Source organism: Ornithorhynchus anatinus, assembly GCF_004115215.2.
Source record: "Ornithorhynchus anatinus isolate Pmale09 chromosome Y5 unlocalized genomic scaffold, mOrnAna1.pri.v4 Super_Scaffold_Y5, whole genome shotgun sequence".
Taxonomy (NCBI): Eukaryota; Metazoa; Chordata; class Mammalia; order Monotremata; family Ornithorhynchidae; genus Ornithorhynchus; species Ornithorhynchus anatinus.
The window spans coordinates 133,973-150,158 of NW_024396670.1; the positions used below are offsets into that span (position 1 = coordinate 133,973).

The window sequence follows — 16,186 nt, forward strand, 5'->3', positions numbered from 1 at the left end:
TATCTCATAAAAACAGTGGCAACTAAATATTCATTCATTCATTCAATAGTATTATTGAGCACTTACTATGTGCAGAGCACTGTACTAAGCGCTTGGAATGTACAAATCGGTAACAGATAGAGACAGTCCCTGCCCTTTGATGGGCTTACAGTCTAATCGGGGGAGACGGACAGACAAGATCAATAGCAATAATGGACAGAAGACACGGTTCAGGACATTGGATTTGACAGATATATGAGTAGAGATAGTAGCTGAAGTGTGAATTGAGCCTTTTCGGATTCCCCCGAGCTCCACAGAGAATTAGTGTGGCACAGTAGATAGAGCACGGGTTTGAGAATCAGGGCCATGTACGTCTCATTAAACAAAATAAACAAAATAAATAGGGTGATAAAGATATATACAGTTGAGCGGATGAGTACAGTGCTGAGGGGGTGGGACAGGAGAGGGAAAGGGGAGAGATGAGGGTTTAGCTGCGGAGAGGTGAAGAGGGGGTAGAGGGGGTAGAGGGAGGTAGTGTCTGGGAGGGCCTCTTGGAGGAGGTGAACTTTAAGTAGGGATTTGAAGAGGGGAAGAGAATTAGATTGTCGGAGGTGAGGAGGGAGGGCATTCCAGGACCGGCGGGAGGACGTGGCCTGGGGGTCGACAGCGGGATAGGCGAGACCGAGGGACGGTGAGGAGGTGGGCTGCAGAGGAGCAGAGCGTGCGGGGTGGGCAGTAGAAAGAGAGAAGGGAGGAGAGGTAGGAAGGGGCAAGGTGATGGAGACCCTTGAAGCCTAGAGTGATGAGTTTTTGTTTTGAGTGGAGGTTGAAAGGCAACCACTGGAAGTGTTTGAGAAGGGGAGTGACATGCCCAGATCATTTCTGCAGGAAGATGAGCCGGGCAGCGGAGTGAAGAACAGACTGGAGCGGGGCGAGAGAGGAGGAAGGGAGATCAGAGAGAAGGCTGACACAGTAGTGTAGCCGGGATATAACAAGAGACTGTAGCAGTAAGGTAGCCTTTTGGGTGGAGAAGAAAGGGCGGATCTTGGCGATATTGTAAAGGTGAGACCGGCAGGTCTTGGTAATGGATCGGATGTGTGGGGTGAACGAGAGAGACGAGTCAAAGATGACGCCGAGGTTGCGGGCCTGAGAGATGGGAAGGTTGGTCGTACCATCCACAGTGATAGGGAAGTCTGGGAGAGGACCGGGCTCGGGAGGGAAGATGAGGAGCTCAGTCTTGGTCATGTTGAGTTTTATGTGGCAGGCAGACATCCAGGTGTGGAGACATCCTGGAGGCAGGAGGAGATGCGAGCCTGAGGATGGGGGAGAGGACAGGGGCAGAGATGTAGATCTGCGTGTCATGTGCGTAGAGATGGTAGTCAAAGCCGTGAGAGTGAATGAGTTCACCAAGGGAGTGAGTGTAAATGGAGAACAGAAGAGGCCCAAGAACTGACCCTTGAGGAACTCCAACAGTTAAAGGATGGGAGGGGGAGGAGGCGCCAGCGAAGGAGACCGAGAATGACCGGCCAGAGAGATAAGAGGAGAGCCGGGAGAGGACGGAGTCCGTGAAGCCAAGGTGAGATAAGGTGTGGAGGAGGAGGGGATGGTCGACAGTGTCAAAGGCAGCTGAGAGGTCAAGGAGGATTAGAATGGAGTAGGAGCCATTGGATTTGGCAAGAAGGGGGTCCTGGGTGACCTTAGAGAGAGGAGTCTCGGTAGAGAGGAGGGGACGGAAGCCAGATTGGAGGGGGTCCATGAGAGACACCCCCCCCCCCCCGATTAGACTGTAAGCCCGTCAAACGGCAGGGACAGTCTCTATCTGTTGTCGACTTGTTCATCCCAAGTGCTTAGTTCAGTGCTCTGCACATAGTAAGCGCTCAATAAGTACTATTGAATGAATGAATGAGAGAATGAGAGTTAAGGAATTCTAAGCAGGAATCCTTTCTGTCTCACAGGCCTGCCACCTTGGTGTCATCCTTGATTCTGCTTTCTCATTCACCCCACACATCCAACCGGTCACCAACACCTGCCGGTCTCAATAAATACTGTTGAATGAATAAACCCTTCACCTAAATCCTGCCTCTGGCCTGAAACTCGCTCACCTTTCACATCCAATCCATCACCAACAACTGCCAGTCTCATCTACACAATATCACCAAGATCTAATAATAATAATAATGTTGGTATTTGTTAAGCGCTTACTATGTGCCGAGCACTGTTCTAAGCGCTGGGGTAGACATAGGAGAATCAGGTTGTCCCACGTGGGGCTCACAGTCTTAATCCCCATTTTACAGATGAGGGAACTGAGGCACAGAGAAGTTAAGTGACTTGCCCACAGTCACACAGCCGACAAGTGGCAGAGCTGGGATTCGAACTCATGAGCCCTGACTCCAAAGCCCGTGCTCTTTCCACTGAGCCACGCTGCTTCTCAAGATCTGCCCTTTCCTCTCCATCCAAACTGCTTACCTGTGCTGGTAAAATCTCTCATAATATCCTGACTGGGTAATTGTGTCAGCCTCCTTGCTGATCTCCCTTCCTCCTGTCTCTCCCCACTCCAGTCTATTCTTCACTCCGATGCCTGGATTGTCTTCCTGCAGAAACGCTCTGGGCACGTCACTCCCATCCTCAAAAACCTCCAGTGTTTGCCTGTTAACCTTCGCACAAAACAAAAATTCCTACTGTTGTCTTCAAAGCTCTCCATCACCTTGCCCCCTCCCTACCTCACCTCCCTTATCTCTTTCTACTGCCCACTCCGTACACTCCACTTCTCTGCTGTTCACCTCCTCACGGTCCCCTGTTAGCACCTGTTCCCACTGTCGACCCCTGGCCCACGCCCTACTGCTGTCCTGGAATGCCCTCCCTCCTCAGGTCCGCCAAACTAACTCTCTTCCCTTTTCAAAGCCCTACTGAGAGCTCACCTCCAGGAGGCCTTCCCAGACTGACTCCCCCCTTTTCCTCTGCTCCTCCTCCCCTCCCCATTCCCCCTTCTCTTGCCGTCTGCTCTTCCCCCTTCCCCTCCCCTCAGCACTGTGCATATTTGTATATATTATTTTTTACCCTATTTATTTTGTTAATGATGTGTGTATCTCTATGATTCTATTTATTTTGATGATGTCTGTGCTAGACTGCTTGTTTTGTTTTTGTTCTGTTTTGCTTTGCTCTCTGTCTCCCTTGTTTAGACAGTGAGCCTGTTACTGGGAAGGGATTATCTCTATCTGTTGCTGAATTCTCCACTCCAAGTGCTTTAGTACAGTGCTCTGCACATAGTAAGCACTCAATAAATACTGTTGAATGAATGACCCCTTCACCTAAGTCCTGCCTCTAGCCTGGAACTCCCTCGCCTTTCATATTTGACAGGAGATCACTCTCCCTCCTTCAAAGCCTCATTAAAATCAGTTCTTCTCCAAGAGGTCTTCCCTGACAGAGCGATCATTTTCTCTACTCTCTCTCCCGTCTGATTCACCGTTGCTCTAGTATTTGCACCCTTTATTGATCCCTCCCTCAGTTCTACAGCACTTATGTAGCTACCCATGATTCATTTATGTTAATGTCTGTCTTCCCCTCTAGACGTTAAAATTCTTGTGGGCAGGGAATGTGTCCAACAACTATGTTAAATTATCCCAAGTACTTATCACAGTGCATTTTACACAGAAAATGTTCAGTAAGTACAGTTGTTTGATTATTCCGAGGACACCCCATTCCTTTGTCCAAGTGGCCTCATCCAAATTGATACAACCTTTCTCATAATCCAAGTGTTGTACAGGGATTTGACTTCTGTGCTTTTGGGTGGAAGTACTTGCTCCTTTATGACTCTTAGGTCCCTGAAGCTTTCAAAATCCTTGGAGTAGTAAGAAAGCATATCTGGTTTTCATCGCTGAGTTAACACCTGAGTATCTGTGCATAATAGTGATATCAGCATCCTGGGTCACACTATTGCTTTCTCTAACTGCAGCGAGGATTTTTTAGGATTCTGTGGTAATATCCCTTAGGTTCCCTGATAGTTTGCTGCCTCATCACTTAACACTAGGTTTAACATTTATAAGAGCCATGGGAATATTTGGGATTCAGCTAGCTAGTTCCACATCCCTCAAAGTAGTTATTTAAGGTAGAGGGAATACCAAGTATTTGGTCCCTTTCAGGTGAGCTTCTGTTTCTCTGAATTTGTTAGTTTGTCAATTCTAGACTGTTCAGGTTCTCAGTGTATATAAATTGTTTATCTTATCTATACTTGCCTTCAAAAGTTGAAAAATAAAAGTAATGTTCAAGAGAATTCAGAAACCAGATCCAGGGATAAATATACAAATCTAAGTCTTTCATTTTTCCTAAATTTAAATTTGGAGTCATATGAACTCCACGTGAAACATTTCTCTACTTCCCCTAGCAAGCTATATACAGAAATTCAGCCTTTCTGGAAACAGGCAGAGTCTGACTCTTCACTTCCAGGCTTTAAGATTTTTAACTCGTTTTTCTAGCTTCTGCCTCATATCCCAGTTACTCCCCTACAGGTGTCTGGCCTCCACTTAATAAAACCAGGTGAGGGATTACCATCCTTTTTAAAATATCTTCCTTCTTTAAGAAAGCAACCTCATCTAGTGGATTCAGCACAGGCCTGGGAGTCAGAAGAACCTGGGATCTTTCAAATTCTGACTCCATCACTTGTCAGATTCAAGTCAAATTCGTGAGGCATTCTATATTTTTAGACTAAGCCGCACTTTTCCTTAGCTCTCCCTTTCTGCCCGCGTCTCTCTGACTCGCTCCATTGGCTTTACCCCCTTCCCCATCACCACAGCACTTGTGTATATATGTACATATGAATAATCCTGTTTACTTATATTGATGCCTGTTCACTTTCTTTGATGTCTGTCTCCCCTTTTCTGGGGATTGTTTCTCTTTATTGCTGAATTGTAGTTTCCAAGCTCTTAGTATAGTGTTCTGCACACAGTAAGCACTCAATAAATACAATTGAATGAATAAATGAAAGTCACTTCACTTCTCTGGGTCTCAGTTACCATGTGTGTATAATGGGAATTCAGACTATGAGCTGCATGCCGGACCTGGACTGTGCCTAAAGTGATAAACTTGTAACAGTCCCAGTGCTTAGTACAGTGCCGGGCACAAAATAAGCACTTAAACAAATACTATTCTTTTAAAAAGAGCATCCTGAGAAGTGATTAGATTTCTAGCTCCGGAAGTTTCCAAAACTGCCCATAAATATGTGTAAATAAACTTTTTTCTGATCCCTCCGAGTACCATCAGATTTCAAATTACCTTCTGCTCCTGTAAGGGAAAAATTTATTTTCTACATTTTCTAGTAGAAAGGTGTAGCGGCTAGACTTTACAGTATTTTCTTGGGCAGTAGCATCTTTGTGAGCCTGGGCCTCTTTGGAAATAAATGTAATAAAAGTCAATTCTGATGAACAGTTTATTTTAATTCTATTCTGTTTTGATAACATTTCAAGATGTTTAATGGATTTGAATTCCTTTTCCTCTAAACAGATATCCCAAGTCTGTCAACTGTGCCAACAGTCTCCTCGGCTGTTTTCCAATCATGCTGCCCAGTTACACACTCTATTAGTAAGTATAAAAGTTTGGTGACCTGGGTTTAAAGTGTAAAGTAAATTCCCCTAATATCAAGTTTCACTACGGGTCATCTTTGAAGCAGCATGGCTCAGTGGAAAGAGCACGGGCTTTGGAGTCAGAGGTCATGAGTTCGAATCCCAGCTCTGCCACTTGTCAGCTGTGTGACTGTGGGCAAGTCACTTAATTTCTCTGTGCCTCAGTTACCTCATCTGTAAAATGGGATTAAGACTGTGAGCCCCACATGGGGCATCCTGATTCCCCTGTGTCTACCCCAGCGCTTAGAACAGTGCTCGGCACATAGTAAGCGCTTAACAAATACCAACATTATTATTATTATCATTTGTATATACTTGCCAAGCAGAGTTTCAAAGTCCAGAGTGTAACTTCTTACACTGTCAGAGGTGTATACTGGTCTCCAAGCCAAATACTAATGCATTCAGTTGTCCTTTCAGGTCTTAGTACAGCAATTTTCAGAAGTTGCTGGTTCCGGATTAGGCTAAAAACTACAGCTCCTATACGTGAAACTAGCTACCTCAACAAATTCAGAAAAGGTTATGAGTTACCACTCAGATCAGTTGAAATGAACTGAAATGTATCCTTATGGGCCATGTATTGCCCATCTTCAAAGTAATGGGATTTAAAAGAGCCTCTAAAGTAAACTCTACTCAGTTAAAAGGCAAGTGAGATATGGTTAGCTGTCTCAGTGCCTTCTGTTCCAGTGCTACACTGCTATCATGATTCAATCAAGATGTCAGAAGATACTTTAGATATTTTACTTTTTTAGTTTCATAAAAATCTCCAGTGTGTTGGAATTGGAGGAGGTGAGTTCCAAGACTAGCTTCTGTGTTAGGATACTTCTCCAAATTTCTGCCTTACCCATCAATCTCCTCTTTGTTGATGTACCTATTTGGGTTAAGTAATGCCGATAATTTGAAACCCCAGAGATAAATCTTGCAAATGGGAAACTGCCAAATTTCCTTAGACACAGACGCGTATCTCTGCGTCTAAAAATTTTGAGTTGCTTCTTGAGTCTTATCAGCTTGCAGATATCTTGTCACCGAATCCCAAGAAGTAATAGCAGTTAATTGTTCCTTTTCCTTTCCTATCTAGGGTCTGTATTGTATTTCTGTGAACTGCATGGACAGTGCAGAGGCTCAGTTCACTACTGCATTACAGGTAAGAGTCCATCACATCTTCCCAACTATTAAGAAGAATTGGAGGCATCTTGTAATTTTTAGAAGTTTTGAATGGTCTGAACACTCGACTAACCTTGGAATGGAATTACCCCTAAGAGCAGCCTAGCAACAACAGATTGTTATTCAGTGTTTCTTCCATTGGTATTAATCTTGGAAATTATTAATGCTTACTCTGTACTTTATGTCTTTCCCTGTGTTCTTTGTCCTCTTTTTTAAATTTGTTTTATTGGTAACACTTAAGTGCTTATTATGTGCCAGGCACTGTTTTTCTTTTCTGGGATAGATACAACCTAATCAGGTTGGGCACAGTTCATGTCCCACAGTCCATGTCCTTGTAAAACCCCCATTTTACAGTTGAGGTGACTGAGGTACAGGGAAGTTAGGTGACTTAAGGTCACAGAGGGGTAGAGTGTATGGTAAGACTCTGGGAAACATTTGGGCTAGCACAGTCAAGGCCGACCCCCGCTCCATCCTGCCTCGTTAATTGCACAGCGCCGGCACACTGCCAACCCCGGGTGGGAGGAAGACGGACCTGCCGGAGGAAGGAGGCCCCACAGCAGCAACAAGACCGTACGGTGAATGACCGCCTAGGACATACTGCCTCGCTAATCTTGGGGCTCCAGAGATATCTGGAAGGGAACATAGAGCCAGGTGGCCGATGCCTCCCTCCCCTCCACCCATACAGGGCCCCCTTTGTTCTTGGCACACCAGAGGGGATATTAAGCAGTGCATGCGGGGGGAGGGTGCGGTGCGATCTCTCCAAGTCCGCTGGCCGCCACAGACTGTCCTGTGGGTAAGCCCCTCCGCGTTCCACTCTAAATAAACTATCAACCTGGACCTATCCACCTCTTTCTTCGGTATTCCGTTATTATCGATATACGGGGGATGGGCAGTCTATGCAGGCTGCAGTCCATCTCAGTCTCCCAACTTCTTTAACAGTTTTGATCCCTTTCTCACCCTTTTTCACATTCCTTCTCTCTTTCTTCATTGCCACTTTGATCCTTGGGGATTTCAATATCCTTGTAGATGTTCCTGAAGACCCCTCTGCCGCCCACCTTCTACCACTCCTCAGCTCCGCCAATCTCCTTCTCCATCCCCAGCCCCCCGTTCACCAACATGGACACACACTCGATCTCATCATCTCTAACCACTGCACAATCTCTAATCTCACCAACTCAGAAATCCCTCTCTCTATCCATAACCTGCTCACTTGCCTCCTCTCCCTTAAGCCTCCTCCCTGTAAATCTGTGCTATTCCCCCCACAGAAGCCTCCGATCTCTCAACCCCATCCAGCTCTCTCAACTCACTATACCCAACTTAGCCTCCATACCCAATTTGCCCCCTCTTTCACTCATTCATTTATTCAGTTGAATTTATTGAGTGCTTACTGTGGGCAAAGCACTGTACTAATCTGAACACCTTGTATCCTCCCCAGCGCTTAGAAAAGTGCTTTGCACATCGTAAGTGCTTAACAAATGCTTAATCATCATCATTACAGGCTGCCCTGGCTGAGGTTCTCAGAGAACATGGGAAGCACAAAACTCGGGGAGGAGAGGAATGAAGTTAATGCTGGGTGAAAAGCAGGCAGATGGGGATTTGGGCCAGTGGGTTGAAAGGACAGGGATGGGATGACCTCTCTCCTCTGCAGCCTTGCATTCTGCCTTAAGGTCGTAACTTCTTAATGTCTTCTTAAACATAAGCTTGACATTATCCTTGACATCTCTCTCATCCAGCTCACACACTCAAACAGTCATGAAATCCTATCAGGTTACCTTCACAGCATCTCTAGAATCCACTCTTTCCTCTTCATCCAAACTGCTACCATGCTAAATATGCATGCCCTCATTTTCAGCCTTCAAGGTAAGAACGAGAGGAGTAGAGTGTGCAGGCTGGGATGCAGAAGGAGAGGGGGGGTTGATGTAGAAGAGAGCAAGGTGAAGGAGAGCTTTGAAGCCAACTGTGAGGGTTTTGTATTTGGTAAGGAGATTGACAGGCAACCAATGGAGATTTTTGAGGAGGGGGGTGACATGCCCTGAATGTTTCTGAAGAAAGATAATCCAGACAGCAGAATGAAGTATGGACTGGAGTGGAGAGAGGCAGGAGGTGGGGAGGTCAGAAAGGAGGATGATGGGAAAGGATGAGTGATTACATGAATGTGATCGTGGTTTGGTTGGAGAGGAGGGTGGAGCTTGATGATGTGAAGGTGAGACCAGCAGGATTTGGTGACGGATTCGATGGGTGGGATGAATGAGAGAGTAGAGTCAAGGATGACCCCAAGGTTGTGGGCTTGTGAGACAGGAACGCTGGTTGTGTAGTCCAGAAAGAGGAAGGAAGAAAGAAACCCTCAGAAAGTTGGAGGTGGGACCGGAGAGTAGTGAATAATTAGGTAGAATAATAGGAGTAGATGGTAGGAGTTTACTGTGTAGGTTTCAAAGAAAGGCAATAATTGTAATAATAATGTTGGCATTTGTTAAGTGCTTACTATGTGCAGAGCACTGTTCTAAGCGCTGCGGTAGATACGGGTAATCAGGTTGTCCCACGTGAGGCTCACAGTTAATCCCCATTTTAATAATAATAATAATAATAATAATAATGTTGGTATTTGTTAAGCGCTTACTATGTTCCGAGCACTGTTCTAAGCGCTGGGGTAGACATAGGGAAATCAGGTTGTCCCACGTGGGGCTCACAGTCTTAATCCCCATTTTACAGATGAGGGAACTGAGGCCCAGAGAAGTTAAGTGACTTGCCCACAGTCACACGGCCGACAAGTGGCAGAGCTGGGATTCAAACTCATGAGCCCTGACTCCAAAGCCCGTGCTCTTTCCACTGAGCCACGCTGCTTCTCCAGCAGTTACCTTTTACAGATGAGGTAACTGAGGCACAGAGAAGTTAAGTGACTTGCCCACAGTCACACAGCTGACGAGTGGCAGAGCTGGGAGTCGAACACATGGCCTCTGACTCCCAAGCCTCGGCTCTTTCCACTGAGCCATGCTGCCTCTTAACAAATACCATTGATTTATAGATTGATTGATTGATTAAGGATCTCTCTACTTGTTTGTGCCATTGACACCTCAAACTTAACTTGTCCAAAACAGATCTCATCTTCCCTCCCAAACTCTTGTCTTCTCCTTCTCTTTCCTATTCATTGTAGACACCACCACCATCCCCTGCGTTTCAGAAGCCCACATCTTTGGGATTATCAATCAATTACCATTATTAACATAACATCAATATTATAACAATATATTAATACATTATAGTTGTATAATTAATTTATTATTATATATTAATATTATTAATATAGAAGGACCTGGGTTCTAAGCCCAGAAGAAGATAAGCAGCAGAGCTGGGGTTACACCCACTGACTCCTAGTTCCATGCTTTTTCCACTAAGCTACACTGCTACTCTAATTCCAGTTCCTCCACAGGCTTTTTGTGTGATCTTGGACAAGTTCTGTATTCTGAGTCTTTCTTTTCTCACGCATAAAAACAAGATATCCTCTTCTTCCTCCATCGCATATTATGAATCCCATGTTGGCTGTGTAAGAGCTGATTATCTTCTGTTGATCTTCCCCGGATAGGAATGTGTTCGGCACCTAGAAAGATAGTGAAGAGTGTCTTTTAAGAGTGTGCTGGAGAGTCATACTTACCTTTTGCAGTTCCACTGTCAATGGAGTTGTCCTTCTGCGCTATGTTCTGGGTCTCTTTATATTCTCCACCTACACCCAGTTCGTTGGAGAACTCATTTGTTCCCATGGCTTCAAATATCATCCCTATGCAGATTATTCCCAAATCTGTATCTACACCTCTGATCTCTCTTCTTCCCTGCAGTCTCAAATTTCCTCCTACCTGCAGGACATCTCTATTTGGGCCTCTCAAATGCCACTTCAAACTTAGCGTGAACAAAACCAAACTCCTCATATCCTTTAGACTGTAAACATGTCCTACAGGTTGTAAGGTCATTATGGTTAGGATCATGGTTTGGATTCTGTTGTTCTCTATTCTCCCAAGCTCTTAATACAGTGCTCTGCCTGCAGTAAATGCTCAATAAATAATAATAATAATTATTATAGCATTTGTTAAGTGCTTAACTATGTGCCAAGCACTGTACTAAGTGCTGGGGCGGATACAAGCAGGTTGGGTTGGACATATTCCCTGTCCCATGAGGGGCTCACAGTCTGAATCCCCATTTTACAGATGAGGTAACTGAGGCCCAGAGAAGTGAAGTGACTTGCCCAAAGTTACACAGCTGACAAGTGGCGGAGTCCGGATTAGAACCCATGACCTCTTACTCCCAAGCCCGGGTTCTTTCCACTGAGCCATGCTGCTTCTCCTAATACGACAGATTGATTGAACCCTACCCAACCCTATCCTCCATCAACTTTCCTATCACTGTAGACAGTACCACCATTTTCTTTCTCTTAGTAAAACCTTCCAAACTAGAACTGAGGAGAAATTGGACAAATTGAAACTATGCTCTTTAAACCCTTGAGAACTAGGATGGCCTAGTGGATAGAGCATGGGTCTGGGAGTCAGAAGGATCTGGGTTCTAATCCCAGTTCTGCACTTATCTCTTCAATGACCTTGGGTAAGTCACTTCACTTCTCTGTGACTCAGTTACCTCACCTGCAAAATAATCATCATTATTTACACATCTGTAACTTTATTTTTTTGTATTGATGTCTGCCTCCCCCTCTCTAGACCGTGAGCTCATTGTGGGCAGGGAATATCACTCTTTATTGTACTTTCCCAAGCGCTTAGTATGGTGCCCTGCACATAGTAAGTGCTCAATAAATACTACTGAATGAACAGTAAGTGCTCAATAAATATGATCGAATGATTCAGTCAGTGAGCGAGCTGATTGAGTGGCCTAAAGCCAATGAAAGGAGTTTCTCTGTGATATGGAAATTGATGGGCAGCTAATGGAGCTTTCTGAGAAGTGGGATGATATGGATAATGATCATAATGATCCAGGCAGCAGAATGAAGAATGGACTCAGAGGGGAGAAGTAGGAGGCAGGGAAATCAACGAGGGAGGCTTACTGTGATAGCCAAGGAGGACAATTAAAATGCTAGGATCAGCTAGGTAGTTTAGATGGTGAGGAAAAGGGGACCACTTGTGAGGTTGTGAAGGATTTCTTCACAGGATTTATTTTCAGATTGGTTATGATTTGCATGAGAGAGAGATTAACTGAGGATAATACCAAGGTTAGTGAGACAGGGAGGATGGCAGTTATATCTACAGTTGGGGGCAGTGTTTGGGTGGGAAGATGAGGAGCTCTGTTTTAGATTTTTTAAGTTTGAGGCCATTGTCTGTTTGAAGATAAGGAATTCTGTTTTGGATAAACTGAATTTACCAAATGGAGGTCTTTGTGTGGTAGGTGGGTGGATAATGGGGCTTCATTAGAGAAGGAGGAGAGGGTTGGGAAGGAGGACAGCATGGGTGTGGGGAGGGTTTGGATGGTGGTGAACTGTTATGGGGCAGGTTTGGTTAGGGTGTTGGAGGGCTGGATGGATGCTGTGAGAGAAGGACTGGGATAGGGCTATCGGAGGGAGGCAGCGTGGCTCAGTGGAAAGAGCATGGGTTTTGGAGTCAGGGCTCATGAGTTCGAATCCCAGCTCTGCCACTTGTCGGCTGCGTGACTGTGGGCAAGTCACTTAACTTCTCTGTGCCTCAGTTCCCTCATCTGTAAAATGGGGATTAAGACTGTGAGCTCCACGTGGGACAACCTGATTCCCCTATGTCTACCCCAGCGCTTAGAACAGTGCTCGGCACATAGTAAGCTCTTAACAAATACCAACATTATTAATATCGCCAAGATCCGCCCTTTCCTCTCCACCCAAACGGCTACCTTACTGCTACGGGCTCTTGTTATATCCCGACTAGACTACTGTGTCAGCCTTCTCTCTGATCTCCCTTCCTCCTCTCTTGCCCCGCTCCAGTCTATTCTTCACTCCGCTGCCCGGCTTATCTTCCTGCAGAAACTATCTGGGCATGTCACTCCCCTTCTTAAACACCTCTAGTGGTTGCCTATCAACCTCCGCTCACCATCACCTTGCCCCTTCCTACCTCTCCTCCCTTCTCTCTTTCTATTGCCCACCCCGCACGCTCCGCTCCTCTGCCGCCCACCTCCTCACCGTCCCTCGGTCTCGCCTATCCCGCTGTCGACCCCCGGGCCACGTCCTCTCACGGTCCTGGAATTCCCTCCCTCCTCACCTCAGACAATCTAATTATCTTTGCCTCTTCAAATCCCTACTTAAAACCTACCTCCTCCAAGAGGCCTTCCCAGACTGAGCTCCCCCCTTTTTCCCTCTGCTCCCTCTACCCCCCTTCACCTCTCCGCAGCTAAACCCTCTTCTGCCCCCTTTCCCTCTCCTCCTCCCCCTCTCCCGTCCCACCCCCTCAACACTGTCCTTGTCCGCTCGACTATATATAACTTTATCACCCTATTTATTTTGTTTATTTTGTTTAATGAGATGTACATCACCCTGATTCTATTTAGTTGCCATTGTTTTTATGAGATGTTCTTCCCCTTGACTCTATTTATTGCCATTGTTCTTGTCTGCCTGTCTCCCCCGATTAGACTGTAAGCCCGTCAAAGGGCAGGGACTGTATCTTTTGCCGACTTGTACATTCCAAGTGCTTAGTACAGTGCTCTGCACATAGTAAGCACTCAATAAATACTAATGAATGAATGATTATAATGCTCACAGTCTAAATCCCCATTTTGCACATGTGGCTATTGAGGCGCAGAAAAGTTAAATGGTTTGCACAAGGTCTCACAGAAGAAAAGTGTCAGAGCCAGGATTAAAACCTCTGACTTCCAGGCTCACGCTCTTTCCATTAGGCCATCCTGCTTCACTCATATGGCTTTAACTACCACCTTTGTGTGGATCATTCCCAAATCTACATCTCCAGCCCTAATCTCTCTCTCTCCCTCTCTCCCTCTCTCTCCCAATCTTGCAATTTCTCCTGTCTTTCAGATAATTCTGTTTGGATATCACATCAGTCTAACTTGTCTAAAAGAACCTTATCTTCCCCTGAAACCGTGTTCTTCCTCTGACTTTCCCATCAGTGTAGATGACACCACTATCATTCCTGTTTCACAGACCTGTAACCTTGGCATTCTCCTTCAACACAGATATTCAGTCCATCACGAAATACTGTCAGTTTGACCTTCACAGCATCAGTGAAATCCTCTCTCTCCTCTCCATCCATAGTGCTACCACATTAGCACATTAGCTACCACATTAGTGGGAATCAGCGTGGCTCAGTGGAAAGAGCCCTGGCTTGGAAGTCAGAGGTCATGGGTTCGAATCCCAGCTTGGCCACTTATCATCTGTGTAACTTCTTTGTGCATCAGTTACCTCATCTGTAAAATGGTGATTACGACTATGAGCCTCTCGTGGGACAGTCTGATTATCCTGATCTACCCCAGCGCTTAGAATAGTTCTTTGCACATAGTAAGCGCTCAACAAATACCAACATTATTATCAGTATCAATATTATTAATAATAATCCAAGCACTTATCCTATCCAGTCTTGACTAGTATATCAGCCTCTTTGCTGACCTCTCTGCCTCCTGTTTCTCCTCACTCTAGTCCATACATCACTCTGCTGTCTAGGTCATTTTTCACCAAAATGTTCAGACTAGTTTAGAGCACTCAGTCACCTTGAACCCTTGTACCTTGCTTCTCTACTTTCCTACTACAACCCAGCCTACACTCTTCTCTCCTCTACTGCTCATCTTCTCACTATATCTCGACATCGTCTGTCTTGCTGCCAACCTCGTCTGTCTTACTCACATCCTAGCTTTGGCCTGGAATGCCCTCCCACTTCTTATCTGATAGATATATGAATTCCCCTACCTTAAGGCACTTTTCCTCCAAGAGGCATACCTTGATGAAGCCTTTTTTACCTTGTCTTCCACTCTCATTTGTGTCACCCTGAACATGTCTACATCTCCCCCATCCTAAAAAAACCCGCTTTTTGACCTCCCGCGCTCCTGGAACGCCCTCCCTCCTCACCTCCGCCAAACTGATTCTCTTCCCCTCTTCAAAACCCTACTTAAAACTCACCTCCTCCAAGAGGCCTTCCCAGACTGAGCTCCTCTACTCCCTCTACCACCCCCCCTTTACCTCTCCGCAGCTAAACCCCCTTTTTCCCCTTTTCCCTCTGCTCCTCCACCTCTCCCTTCCCATCCCCACAGCACTGTACTCGTCCGCTCAACTGTATATATTTTCATTACCCTATTTATTTTGTTAATGAATTGTACATCGCCTTGATTCTATTTAGTTGCCATTGTTTTTACGAGATGTTCTTCCCCTCGACTCTATTTATTGCCATTGTTCTTGTCTGTCCATCTCCCCTGATTAGACTGTAAGCCCGTCAAACAGCAGGGACTGTCTCTGTCTGTTGCCAACTTGTTCATCCCAAGCGCTTAGTACAGTGCTCTGCACATAGTAAGCGCTCAATAAATACTATTGAAAGGAGGGAGGGAGGGAACTGAGAGGACATGGAAAGGCCAGTTGCTGCCTCCACTTTCTCTCCTCCAACTCTCTACTTGAGCTCCTACAATCCGGCTTCCACACCCTCCTTTTCATGGAAATGGTCCCCTTTGTCAAACCCCCTGCCCCCCAACCTCTCCCTTCCCTTCCCCCTAAGAACCTGGCCACTTATGTTATTGAGAAAATTGAAACCATCCGGCATGATCTCCCCCAAATCTCTCCTGTTCTCCTTCAGTCTCTCTCTTCCCCTGCCCTTTCTTCAACCCAACCATCTTTCCCGACAGTATCTCTAGTGGACATCTCGTACCTTTTCTCAAAATCCACCCCTCCATCTCTGCAACTGACCCCATCCCTTTACCCGTTATCAAAGCACTTGTACCCTCTCTTCTTCCCACCCTGACCACCATCTTCAACTGTTTGCTCTCCCAACCTTTTTTTCCCACTGCTTTCGAACATGCTCATGTCTCCCCTATCCTGAAAAAATCATCCCTTTACCCCACAGCTCCTTCCAGTTTAACGCTCCATCTCCCTCTCACCATCCCTCCAGACTGTAAACGTAGTTTGGGCAGGGAATGTATCCATTTATTGTTGTATTGTACTCTTCCAAATGCACAGTACAGTGCTCTGCATACAATAAGCACTCAATAAATATGAATGAATGAATGAATGAACGAATGAATGAATGAATCCCCTCTAAACTCCTTGAGTGCTTCTCCAATTCTCTGCTTGACCTCCTTTACTCTGGTTTCTTTCACCTTCACTCCATAGAAACTGTTGTCTCACAGGTCACCAGTCATCTCCTTCCCAAATCGAAAGGTCAATCTGTCTGGCTGCTCATTCTCAGTCTCTTCCACAGGGTCCTTCTGTGCCTCCTGCCCAAAACTATGGGAGTGCCTCGAGGTTCAGTTCTGGGTCCCCTTCTTTC

The 16,186-nt window shown here is 45.7% G+C and overlaps 1 protein-coding gene and 1 long non-coding RNA gene across 6 annotated transcripts in view; one reads left to right on the forward strand and one right to left on the reverse strand.

Moving 5' to 3' along the window:
• The window catches only part of LOC114808723 (MAU2 chromatid cohesion factor homolog), a gene marked incomplete at its 5' end in the record, with an annotated part of 72,365 nt that overhangs the window by 37,193 nt on the left and 18,986 nt on the right, over positions 1-16,186 (forward strand). For all 3 annotated transcript variants that reach the window (XR_003756516.2, XM_029056546.1, XM_029056547.1), the window contains 2 exon segments: positions 5,476-5,553; positions 6,670-6,735. Coding sequence is in view for 2 of the 3 variants with exons in the window: in XM_029056546.1 (XP_028912379.1) it covers positions 5,476-5,553; positions 6,670-6,735 (144 nt within the window).
• The window catches only part of LOC114808725, a 72,071-nt gene continuing 66,049 nt past the window's right edge, over positions 10,165-16,186 (reverse strand). For all 3 annotated transcript variants that reach the window (XR_003756517.2, XR_003756518.2, XR_003756520.2), the window contains one exon: positions 10,165-10,350. This is a non-coding gene — a long non-coding RNA (uncharacterized LOC114808725). The remainder of the gene's footprint in view (positions 10,351-16,186) is intronic.